Source organism: Nelumbo nucifera, chromosome 2, assembly GCF_055504915.1.
Source record: "Nelumbo nucifera cultivar China Antique chromosome 2, China Antique-T2T, whole genome shotgun sequence".
NCBI classification, from domain to species: domain Eukaryota; kingdom Viridiplantae; phylum Streptophyta; class Magnoliopsida; order Proteales; family Nelumbonaceae; genus Nelumbo; species Nelumbo nucifera.
In genome coordinates, this window is record NC_142650.1 from 28189406 (window position 1) to 28202254 (window position 12849).

The following is a 12849-nucleotide window of genomic DNA, read 5'->3' on the forward strand; positions in this document are numbered from 1 at the left end:
TTGTAATTTTTTCTGTTTTGTTTATAGAGAAGTAGCATCTTGTGCCTCTCTAAGGGATGCTTGTAATGATTATATCTTCAGAATTAATGAAATCTAACTTCATTTATCAAAAAAAAAAGTATGATCTGTTGAGGCCATTGAATTATATAAAATTATTATTCTCTTTCTTATTTCTTTTTTGTTGTTCTAGACAATAAGTAGTAGAATGTCAAATCTCAATATTACTCCCAACCATGTCCCATCTTGTATTGCAATATGATGTGTTATAATGTTAATTTTTTAATATCTGATGGTTTCTATCATTTCATAGGTTCGCAATGTTATGTTGGAGAATATTGATAAAGTTTTAGACAGGGGAGATCGCTTGGACTTGCTGGTGGGCAAGACTGAGTATATGCAAGGAAATACTATTCGTTTCAGAAGGCAAGCTCGTCGTTTTAGGAACACTGTGTGGTGGAGAAATGTCAAGCTCACGTATGTCTGACCACCTTTATCTATTTTTCCTAAATTTCACATGACATTATGTGGCTTTGCATCAAGGTTCAAAATATCGCAACGTATCGGGTCGTATCGGCCGATATGTATCATTCCAACATGAACCCGATACACAGAACGTGTAGAAATCTTTTGTTCCGTTTCTTTTCGCACGTATCGCCCAATACGGGCCCATATCGGACTGTTTCGGATCTGTATCGTCTTGTTTCGAATCTGTATCAGCCGATACGAGCCTGAAACAGTCCGATACAGTTTGATACATATCATTAATTTCGCTAATCCATATTTAATACTGAATCTCTCATTAGTGTCGTTTATTTATGTCTAATTTCTCTTTCATTAATTAGTCAATTACTCCAAGGAAAATTTAAATTTAAATTTGAATTTTAGTGCCTAATTCAAATTCTCTCATTGATTCCTTTAATTAATGATCCCCTCTCATTAAATTCGTTTTGTTAGTGTAAAAACTTCAAATTTAGCAATAGCAAGATTTGAACCTTAGTCACTTGATTTTAACAAACACAAGTTCGCCAATGAGCCACACATATTTGATTGCTATGTTTATATGCATTTTTTATTTTAAATAGATTTTCACTTTTCTTAATGAGTGGCAAGTGCTTATTAATAAATGTTAGAGTTAATTAAAAATTTATATACTAATAAATATTAAGATTAATTATATTCGTTTTTGAAAATTGACATTCACATTTTTGTTTTTTTGTTTATTTTACATTTAGTTATTCCATCATTTTTAAATGGTTACTAATTGTGACCAATATGGCATACTTTATATAAACCATTAAATTATAGTTTTTTACATTTAAATGACTTATTTACAATCATATAAAATTTGTAAATATACTTAGTAATATATTTTTTAAGATTTATTTGAATTTTCTACCATATTTATGCATATCTTAATTTTTCGTCCGTATTCATACGTATCCAAAGCGTATCTCGATATGTCTCTTAAAATTCTCTTTCCGATACACCTTGCGTTTCCGATACTTTGAACCTTACTTTGCATCATGAAGAGCATTTGCATCGGGACAAAATGGAAAGAGATCTTGGCTTTCTTTATCAAAATTTGTGTCTTTATTTATTCCCTTATTTCTTCCTTTCTTTTTTCCTTTCTGGTTGGAAGGTGTGTGCACAATTAGAAATTGATTCCCTAAGGAGATAGGGCACTAATTTTTAAGAGGTGTTATGATTGCAACCATCTTATTTAAAGAACTTCTGATGTAGGACAGATTATGGAAATTAGATAAAACTAAGGTTTTAGATCAATTTTTAAGAGAAAATTGTTTTATGTTTGTCAGGGAAAAAAAGTGGTTTAGTTTGATGTTAGAATCAAAGGTTAGTATGGCTGAATTACGGTTCAAAGGTGATTTCTCAGGTTATGCAGAAAATTGCATTTAATTTCAATGGGTGAAACTGTAAAATATGAACTAAGAAAATATAGAGAAATCAGATTGCTTCTACATCAGCTCTTTCTTCAATAGAATAATTGAGTCAGGGGGACCTATGGTAACATGGAAATGGATTTAGAAAATAAAGGTGCTATCAAAATGCCTATTCTTTATGTGGACTGTAATTCTAGACAGGATCCTTACCATAGATCACCTTCTTTCCAAAGGAACGATACCAGAAAATTGACACTGCATCTGTGATCAGGATGAATCTATGCCACATGCTAATCCACGGCAAGTTCACCTATAGTAGCTTAAGCATTATGACTCACTTTGTGTTGGTTTTGGTGAAATGGTATGTAGTGCAGAAATAACAAAGTTCATTTGAAGTTCTTTTCTTTTTTTATCTGGAGTTTGATAGACTCTAATTCCCCGTTCCTTCTGTTTTACTCCCTCAGGAATAAATGCCTTACTGAGGGGATTAAGTGCTACTTTAAAATAAATTACTGCCTCACCAGATTTAGCATCTTTAATTAGAAGGAATTCCTTAATACTGGATTATGTTAAATTTAAAACCCAAAAGACTCAAAGTTTGTCTATATTTTAAAGTCTTTCCTCATATGAAAATGGGATTGTGGGGAAGTTCCTACTAAGAAATTTAAGAAGGTATACAAGTGGAAAGCAAACAAGGACAAACTTTTTTATTGATAGGTCAAACAAAGACAAACTTCAGTCTAATGGAAGAGGTGGTGGACACTTCAATATAAATCAGGTGATTTCGACTATTGATTCTTTATCAAATGAGAACACTTGTGGTCTTACCTTGTTTGTGGAAGACAATATAAATGGAAACTTTGCAGAAGAGAGAGATATTGGTTATGAGCAAGACAAGGGTTTTGTGATCTCTTCATGTTTGTCAGAAGATACAAAGATAAGAAACAGGAGGTGTTGAGATCAACAGTGAGAAATAGATCAAAAAAGTATAGAACATAGCCAATTACAAATGAGGTGGATGCTTGGCTGAGTGAGAAAGGAGATGTTATGGAGTTAAGAGGAATGGAAGAGTATGAAAATGGAGAAGATGTAGTAGTGATTGATGAAGTTTAATCAGGGTGGTTGGAAGAGCGGTTGTGGCTGTTAAGCAATTGGGTTTGTTCTTTTTAGGAGGGAAAGAATTTTTGGAAAAAAGTTCCTGGATTAAAGAAGAGAGGAAGAAGTAAAGGCTCTTAACTCCCATATAGAGAGTAAAACAAGTAATTAGGCAAAAGTTGATTTGAGAAGCTGAGGAGAAAGAAGGATGTATATTGGAAAGGTGTGAGAAAGGCTAAGGAGGTAAGTGTGGCGAGTGAATTCTGAAGTGACGATTGAAGTGGTGCTATTCATCCTAGGGAGTGGGTGGTCATCTTAGGTAGTAAAGTTAGTTGTGTGGATCTGCTGCACTTTTTTCCTGCACTTCCATTCATTTTGTGATGGCTGTCCCATTACACATGTGGTCTTATATGTATGCACATGTCACAGACTGAATGAAAGTGCAGCAAATTGTAAGAGGGGGCGGGGGGTAGAGTGGTGGTTCTCTTCAATAAAATTTTTATTTATTATCAAAAGAATCCTTGCAGCATATTTTCTGTTTATTGATAAATATGGTGCATTTATAATACCTTGACAATTATACTCCAGCAAAAGAATGGTGATCTGCAGTTTGAGTGACAGTTTTGATTCAGACAGATATATGCAGACTGGATATATTTTTCTTTTTGGTGCATAGACTGGAGATTAATTCAATATGGCAAGGATTCTTAAGTCTAAGAGGCTAATCTAAGCATCTCTTCTGTCAATACTCTTCTTTGAGTATCAAAAGAGTGGCATTAATTTTCTGCTCGCTGATCAAAAAGGAAAAAATGTTCTACATGTATCTGATAAAGGAAATGTTCCTATTTCCTAAGATAATTGATTTAGATAACTGATTAAAAGATAATAAAATAATTGATTTAGATAACCAGTGCACTTTTCTTAACCATATTCTTGTGCAACTGTTCTCTATCTGTATATCAATGACTTGTATCATCTCTTATATCCAGTTATGACCAACTTTACTAAGGGTTCATTTTGTAACTTCCAGAATGTGCCATGGATGTTGGGAATAAGTTATGTGGTTAAATTAAAAAATTTAGGTCAAAACTCAAAACATCCAAAAAACTACTTGCAGATGTAGGATAGGATTAAGCATTTGATCTTGAGGGTTTCAGATCTTATAGATTATGTGGGACAAAGTGTTGCATGGACTCTCCCAAGACCTAAATGGATGAAGTGTCTATGTCAGACATGTGTCAGGGACACTACAACATGGCATGACATAAATGAACAAGAACAACTAATGGAGATAATGAATGTCATTTTCTTATGAAATGCTATTAACTAATGTAGATAAAGTTTCAGACCTTGTTCCTTGGGTATAAAATGTTGGAATTCAAAAAAATGACTGTTTTAATAGTTTATATTTTCTCTAAGTATGTCCGTAAGTCCTTGTTTGTTTGTCTTGCCAAGTCAGACTCCTGGACACATCACATTCCGATTCCCATGTGGTGGAACACTTTTCCATTCATATACAATCTATATCAAACCATGTTTGTAGCTACAAGACTAGAACAGTTGGATTCAATTAGTCTAATCAAACTTAAGAGAGCATTAATAGGTTGAACTCTTAAATTACATTCTCTGATGTTACTATAATCAAACATTATTAGACTAACTATTTAATACTTTGGATTTTGCAGGATTGCATTGATTTTGCTTCTCTTGATCATTATTTATGTCGTGCTTGCATTTGTTTGCCATGGGCCAACATTGCCTTCATGCAGGAAGTGAACACAGTGCTGTATGCTGAATGATGCTCTGTTGTATTGGTGAATATGAAGCCTTATTTATAAGTTCCCACTTTATCTGTTGTTTCAACTCTCAAGTTATCGGTAATTGGACATATCTGAGTGGCCCTTTTTATGGAGGGTTGAATTGAATTTGATTGTATGCTTGTTGAGAAGTCCATGGCTTGGATATTGGTTTCTGGAAAATTTTCTTTGTTTCGTCAAGTTGTGTTGCTGGCTAGGACAATGGGTAGGCTCATCCAATTGGTGTAAATGTAATATTTTAGGTTTTATCAATTGGAAGGCTCAAACTGATCAAGGCAAAAAGGATCTGTCATTTAAACTAATCGAATGTACTTAGTGTCATATAATTAGATATATTTGTCCAGACCTAATTGTCATCACCATGATATAAAGTGAATGTCTGATCATTTTTTTCCTCATCTATTTTCCAGTGATTTAGGGTTCTTTATGTGATTATATTTATATCACAGAGTGAAGCTATTTGCAAATTCTGGCTAACAGATTATGCAGTCTTTCTCATGATTTCCACAAAAAAGAAAAACTGATCTGTTTTACTTTCCGAGTAAGACCCCTTGGACATGTGATGTGGTAAGGTTTGAATGCTATTAATGTTACTGTTTCCTTGGTGACCATGATGATGATGAAGATGATGGCTGATGAACTGATAATACAATGGTCAAATCACCATCAACTGCAATGGCTCTTAAATAAGTATTTTGAATTTTTTATGCCTCCTATATTTAAACGATTAAACCTCCCTACAAAAAAAAAAAAAAGACAAAAAAACAAAAACAAAGATCAAACCCACGTTACTTTTTCATATGGAGATAGGATTTCTTTCATGTCATTGTAGTTTAAGAGACTTAATGCATGTCTACATCATCATCCAAGCCTTAATCCTGTTTTACCAGTCAGTTCTGTTTAGCACAAAAAGACATCAGGATTCATGTTCATGGGAGTTTGGCAGAAGTTTTCGTACTGGTTGCCAACTTGAACCCCCCCGCTTTAAAGCTAAAATGTAAAAGTGACTGCTTCAGCTGCATGGTTTAAAACTTCACAATGCCTTTATCCCCCGCCTTTTTTAGTCATCCTACTTTAAAACTTCACAATCCCTTATCTCCCACCTTTTTCGGTCATCCTCAACCAAGGTTCAAAACATTTCCACGAATTGGTGAATATCACGGCATCAGTTTTTAAACCCACCAAAATGCGGAATACCAGGATTTAGGGCAAAAGGCCATTTTTAAATATTAACTATCAAGTAAACTCATGCCAATGCATGGGGATGAAAAGAAATTTCCATAGGTTTGGGTTGGAAAATTTAAGTTTTGACATCGATTTGGTTCTAAACCAAGGTTTACATTCAAGGTTGGTATTGAGTTGACCCTTAACCCCACCCAATCCATCTAATTTATATCTATATTTTATTAGAGAGGGTCAAAAGAGTTTTAAAGATGGTAATGAATTTAATAGGGGGAGGGGAGATGTTACAAATATTACTATTGAGGGGGCGGGGGGAATTAAGAACAATTTTATTAGAAAGAGTAACTATAGATTTTAATAGAGAAAATTAAGACAAAAGGGTTTTATGAGGAGACATAAGAGATGATCCGCTTGAAATCTTGAAACCTCAAACCTTTCAAGAAGCGCAATGCTTCGAGCATGTCTGATACTTTGAACCATGCCCTCAGAACATTCTTTCTATATGGCTCATCATGTGTACTGATGTCAAAATAAAAATATACTTGCCCTTCACATTGGTACTTGACTTCATAGCAGCATCTTATTTTCAATACAGTACTTGAGTTCTTCAGAGCTAATCCATATTTATCAACTCCTTCTAAGAAGTGTTTTTATGCAAATATCTTTCAAAAAATGAACCAATACTTTCACTCCATTATATAGCGTTTATTCCTAGAAAAAAAAAAGTATGTATCCTTCAGGAAAGTCAGAACCCATTTTGTCTATCTTCCATATGTCACTGGATCATATCCTCTCAAGCCGTTTGAAATTCATCCACTGTCGAGGAATCATAAATTGTTTTATTAAAGCGGTTGATATATAGGAAATTACAATTTTCTAATGTTCTACAGATTGCCTTTCTAAGTGTGAGACTATCTTGATTAGTCAAAATGCACTACAAGATGTTGTCTACTACTTCCCAGAGCTAAAGCTACCAAACCCAACCAATAAAGCCCTGAACCCCTGATCTTGTAGTTCCATTTGCTAAGGAGAAAGTTTCTTTCAACAAGCATACTGTCAAAAAATTATCCCACCTTTGTTTTGGAAATCACTCAATTTAGCATTTAACAAAACCCTGTCTAAATGCACTACAAGAAAACTCATTAGAACTCCTCTGCCCACCCCCGCCCTATATGGCTATATCTACAAACCCCAGATCTAGATAAGCCATTAGCACATACAGTCTCAATAGGACGACTTTATAAATTCACATAACACGAATTCCCAGAGTGTTGAACCAAGTCTAAAACAACCGCAGTTGCAGCAGAATACTTAATTGACGATCAAATTTGAGGAAAATCAGTCTGTCACATACTCACATTCATACTATCAGTGACTGGGTACAGCCAGCCAGAGACCTAACCAACTGAATCAGTTGCCACCGACTCTCACAAGTATTCTTAGCTGACTCAAATTCTAAACAAATTATGACATTAGATACTCGTAAAACACTTTTACTTATGTTATATAGTAGCCTCTAGCACCAGCCGCCAGTCCCTTCCCCAGGAACTGTTATGTTCTAATATGAATTTCTGAAAGATTGATCTGTCAATTGAGGGAGCTAAAAATGTTCCGCAGAATTAAGAATTTGCTCCCAAAAGAACTTTGGTAGCTGAATTCTTCGGAATGTTGTTTTAGCTTCACATTTTAGAAGATTTTTATCAAAAAAAAAAAAAACAATTGATAAAGGATAATTTGGCCTGCAATTGTGGATATCATTTGCAGCCCTAAATTAAATAAACAAAGCACAGCGTAAGAGATACCCAACTACCTCTTCCCTGCCCAATCTTCACACCATCAGCACCTGCTATTCAATATTTGCAACCCTTGAGGAAAAAAATATGGATTATAAATTTAAATTGCATCAACTACAGATAGTTGCTCCACAGAGTTTCATTAACTTTGAGGGAAAAAATAACTTATTACCTCCAGAGTTAGCTATTGACCTCAGAAGCACCATTCTTATTACTGATCCTTTAACTATACCATATTTTAAAATCTATGATTTTTTTTCGAATAAATCCATGAAATACTTGATACTCTAAAACTACAATTCAATGTCCTTTTTTCTTTTTTTTTTTTTTCTTTTTGGACAAGGCTATTTGGGTAATCAGAGATCCAGCAAAAGGGTCTCTCCCATCACATCCATTTACGTTCTAGAAGTTAAGACATGAAATCCATCCTAAAATTACTTTCTTTCCTCTGAGAGAGAGAGACCATATGAATCAGGAGCCCTTTAGGACAAGGATGTGATTAAAAGCGTCTTTCAATCTCCTCGAAGGATCTAGATCCAGAGTTGTCAAATTGTTATCTTCTAAGTTCTATGGTTTTTTTTTCTCTAACATGGCAGTTGTTTTTATTTAAAAAAAAAAGAAAAGAAAAAACAAAGTTATGTATATTGGAAAACACCCCCTAAATCTACAATAAAATGGTGGTGATGGCCTCAAAAACTCAAATTCCCTCTTATTGGAAGATCAGTGATAAGATTCAGAGGTTAATTTGATAAATGCAGTAAGCAGTGTTGTCTCTATAATGTATAGGGTTTGCTGTGGACAAAACTATTGATTTCACTATCACATTTGGACAAATCTTTTCTAGGAGTAGAAATCAGATTATGATTGGTTACCACTTTGATACGGGTTTATTAGTTACAAGTTTTTCTGGTGTCATTATGTATATATACATTTTGTCAATGAAATCTATATACATATTTTTTATGATAAAATACAAAAACCTCTCTTGAGTTTTCTGACAATCATAAAAATCTCCCCTATACTTTTTAGAAAACATGCAACTACCTCCCTTCCTCGGCAGAAAAACAGATTAAATGTGCTTGTTTTTTAATGCCTATTTTGCCCTTATGCCTAGATGTAGATTTATTAAAATATCCTTCAAAATATTGCTTATTTTTTTGTCGAGAACTGAGGACTAGAGTCATCGGTCTTCTCTCACGTAAAAGACGAAAACGTCCTTGTTGATCTCCCATCATACATTCTGTATTCTTCGTCTTCGTCCTTTTTTTGCCCTCCATTAGAGATGTTTGCACCAAAAAGGAAAAAAAAAAAAGCAAAGTTACGATTTTGTCCGTTTTTAGTATTATTGGATGGATGGTTCAGCGATGTAAGTATAACGGATGCATTATAAATGAAAGGTGTGTGTGGTGGAACCACTCCGGGTTTATTTGATTTTGATATTTGTTTCTCTATCTGAACCAAATATGTGCGGAGGAGATATCATCTCCGATTTCATTGACGTGAAGCATAGTAGTAATTTATTTGGCGTCACAAGACCTTTAATTGGAATTTGACACCATCTCCGATCTCATGGGCTTTGAGAGTTTTTAAGGGTAAAAAACAACCAAAAAGAATATTTGGTTGGTTTTGAGAGTTTTTAAGGGTAAAAAACAACCAAAAAGAATATTTACAGGTTGGTCCAGAGCTGTACAACAACAAACACTTGTGCTAATGGATGTTGTAGTCGTTAGAATATGCCATCTATTAGAGAAATGGCAAAGCTAAATTTCTGAAGCTTGGTGTCAAGGCTTGTGGTTGCAATGGTTTCTCTTATACTCTCAATTACATGGCTAATTCAAACTTTTTTAATTTCATCTATATGTGTTATAATTTGATTATGATGTTTTAAATTTTGATGAAACATTTGTCTTTATGAGATCTATAAAGTCGATGATTGCTTGAAAAGTAGAAAAGAAGCTTGAAGCACAGAGGGGATTTAGATCTTCATTACTGCCTTCCAGAAGCACATAAGATCCTTGATTACAGAGCACTTGATCTCCAATCAATGGTGGGTTCCGTACTGCTGCCAATCCACTAAAACATTTTCAATACACACTAACGAGACTCTAGAATCCATGGGTATGCGATAGAGAGAGAGAGAGAGAGGAAATTTGGTTCTCACTTCTCAGAAGAAAATGAACAATGTTTTGAAGGGTATTTTGATAAATTTACATCTAAATATATAGGCATAAGGGCAAAATAGGCATTTTAAAAAACAAACACGTTAAATCGGCTTTTCTAAAAAGTACAGGGGAGGTTTTTATGATTGTTAGAAAACTCAGGGGAGGCTTTTGTTTTTTACCCTATTTTTTTATTCATTCTATTTCTAAGTCTGGCTCGAAAGCCTGGCAAAAGATTGTTGTATGAAAATATAATCATAATTTTTTTCAAACCTGACCAAATTGCCCAAGCCTAACCTGATCCAACCCGAACCCAAACCCAAACCCATCTAAATTGTGTTAAAGTTCAAATTGGGCCTAAATTGGTAAGCTTGGCTTGACTGAGCCATTCCTAAGCCCAAATGTTACATCTTAGGATTGGGCTGGACTGGTTTGACACTCGACCCGACCCAATCCACCCAAGTTACACCCCTAGTTTTAATTGAAATGGCTAAAGAAATACTCAAATTGGGCATCAGAGTTATAAGAAAAAAGAAATACTCAAATTGGTCGCCCCCTTTAGTGAGTACAGAGTACACAGATGCTTCAATGTTTCCCACAACTCCTTACATGTCTTGCAACCCACAACATGGGCTAGGGGAGGACTTAGACTTAGAGAATGTTGCGATAAGATAATTGAAGAGTGACCGATCTTGTTTCACTCACTTACGATGATAAGAATGCCAATGATGTGGAGATTGATTCCGAAGTTGCAACTCATGGAGGACATGGGTAGGATCTATCAACATAGCCAATGAAGTTACGTGATGTACATGGGTTCTCCTAATAAAATGAGAAAATTAATTGCAAGGACTGCTGGGTCCATTTGGTTTGTAGTCATAATTGGAATGGAAATTTTTTGGAATCAGAATTGGAAGGGTCCAATTTCATAGTTTGTTTGGTTCGGACAGAAATGGGACTAAGAATTGAAATCAGCATAAATGAGATTTCATTCCCTCAAATGGGGAAATGCCATTCCATCCAATCAAACAGTTCAATTCCGATTCTAGACCCCTATTCCAACAAACCAAACAGAGCCAGTATGGGTTGAGGTGCTTAAAGCTTGAAAAGCTATTCTTGTAGAACAATAGAAATAAAGGCAACAAAGAAGATGACAAGGAACCGGAAGAAATAATTAGGGATGGTTGGGGATGGGGATTGAGGTCCTTGCGCCGCCCCATGATTATGTGTGTGTATTTTTAAAATATATATATATAAACATATTTAAAGCATTATTCATAATATCACATTTTTATTTATTTTAAGTAAATTTATTTTTTTATTAAATACTATTATTTAAAAAAATTTGGGGATTAAGGTCCCCACGGGAAACCCATCCCCGTCAAGGATCAGGGATGGATGACAAATTTTATCCTTGATGGAAATCAAGGACGAAAATAAGGGTTATTATAGAATCAAGGTCAGGAACGAAAAATATGATCCCCTCACCGAACCTGCCTCGTTGCCATTCCTAGAAATAACTAAGGGAGTATGAGAAAACTAGGACATGAAAGAAGAGATGAGTGTATCACATATTTCTAACAAACTTAGAGCTCCAATTGTTGACTTATGAGGACGAGGTCTCTACTCCAACCAATCACCTCTACTAAGGATGTCAACGTTCTTAGGAAGAAATTTGATCACGATGCAGACTCTAACATGGAACATTAGGGGCACAGGGCATCCCTCTCTCTGACATCAAGTTAAAACATTTTTATTATGTACCTAACAAAAGTTAAAACATTTTATTAGCAATTTAGCATACATGGGTTCGGACTTCAGACTACGGTGCTAGGAAGACGTGGTACCGGAAAAAAAAGTTACAACTTATAACCAATCAAAGGGGATCACAAAAGTGATAATCAATCATGAGATTTCATGAAAATAAAGGGTTGAATGTAGTATCACGTTTTTGTGGCATAATGATAATGTTTGTTTTTTATGTTAATCCAACCCTTAGTATGAAATTATTAGATGTTTTGGTTATGATTGATGTTGATCCCACTCAATTCTCCAGAAGCTTATGACTATGTGGAATGAAACTTGATGTAGTTTTCCATTATCATGACACTGAACTATTCCTATGAAAAAGACAAAATCTTGATCAACATGGGTCACATTGGAGGAAGCTGTCCCATCTTTATTGACAAATATCTAGTGGTTGACAAGTTACAAGTTGCATTGTCATATGTTAACTCAAAATGATCATATAATAAGTTTTTTTTTTTATATGTTTAACAAGTTATTTATTCAATCAGTTGTATGACCGAGCTCGAGCCCAAGCTCAGTTCTTGGGTCTAGATCTTAAGCTCAAGATTGACTTTGCATAAAATCCAATGCCTGAGCGCTTACACCAATTTAGACAAATGTTTTATATTATATATATTATAAATATGCTATATATATTATAATATATAATACTTTATTCACTATTAGTTTTATTATTATAATATATATATATATATATATATTATATATATTATTTTTTATTATATATAATATTACTGGGCTGGGCTTATTTAAGAAAGCCCAAATTTACCCAAAAAAATTGAGCCTGTTGTTTAAAGCTCAAACCCATGGGCTTAAAACTTTGTCTAATCTTGATTTAGAATGACCAGTAAACTGTCTGACTCATGAATATATTTAATGACACATGACATGAACAAACTTTCTTTCTTTTTTTTTTTTTTTAGATTTAGAGTCTACAATTAAGCATTAAAAATTATTAGATGTGAGTCCTCCATATGCCCTAACCTTTTTTTTTTCCTTTTTTAAGAAACCACAAATCAAACACAATTTTATCATCATCTAAGCGTTATTCCATGTATATGGGTCAGCTACATCAATCCTTTTTCATCCTTCAATC

The 12849-nt window shown here is 34.2% G+C and overlaps 1 protein-coding gene across 1 annotated transcript in view; it reads left to right on the forward strand.

Annotated features, from left to right (window-relative positions):
* The window catches only part of LOC104586135 (vesicle-associated membrane protein 711-like), a 34946-nt gene extending 29738 nt beyond the window's left edge, over positions 1 to 5208 (forward strand). The window contains exons 3-4 of the mRNA XM_010243279.3: positions 311 to 474; positions 4679 to 5208. Of these exons, the coding sequence (XP_010241581.1) occupies positions 311 to 474; positions 4679 to 4769 (255 nt within the window). The 3' untranslated portion in view covers positions 4770 to 5208. The remainder of the gene's footprint in view (positions 1 to 310; positions 475 to 4678) is intronic.
* Positions 5209 to 12849: the final 7641 nt, after the last annotated feature.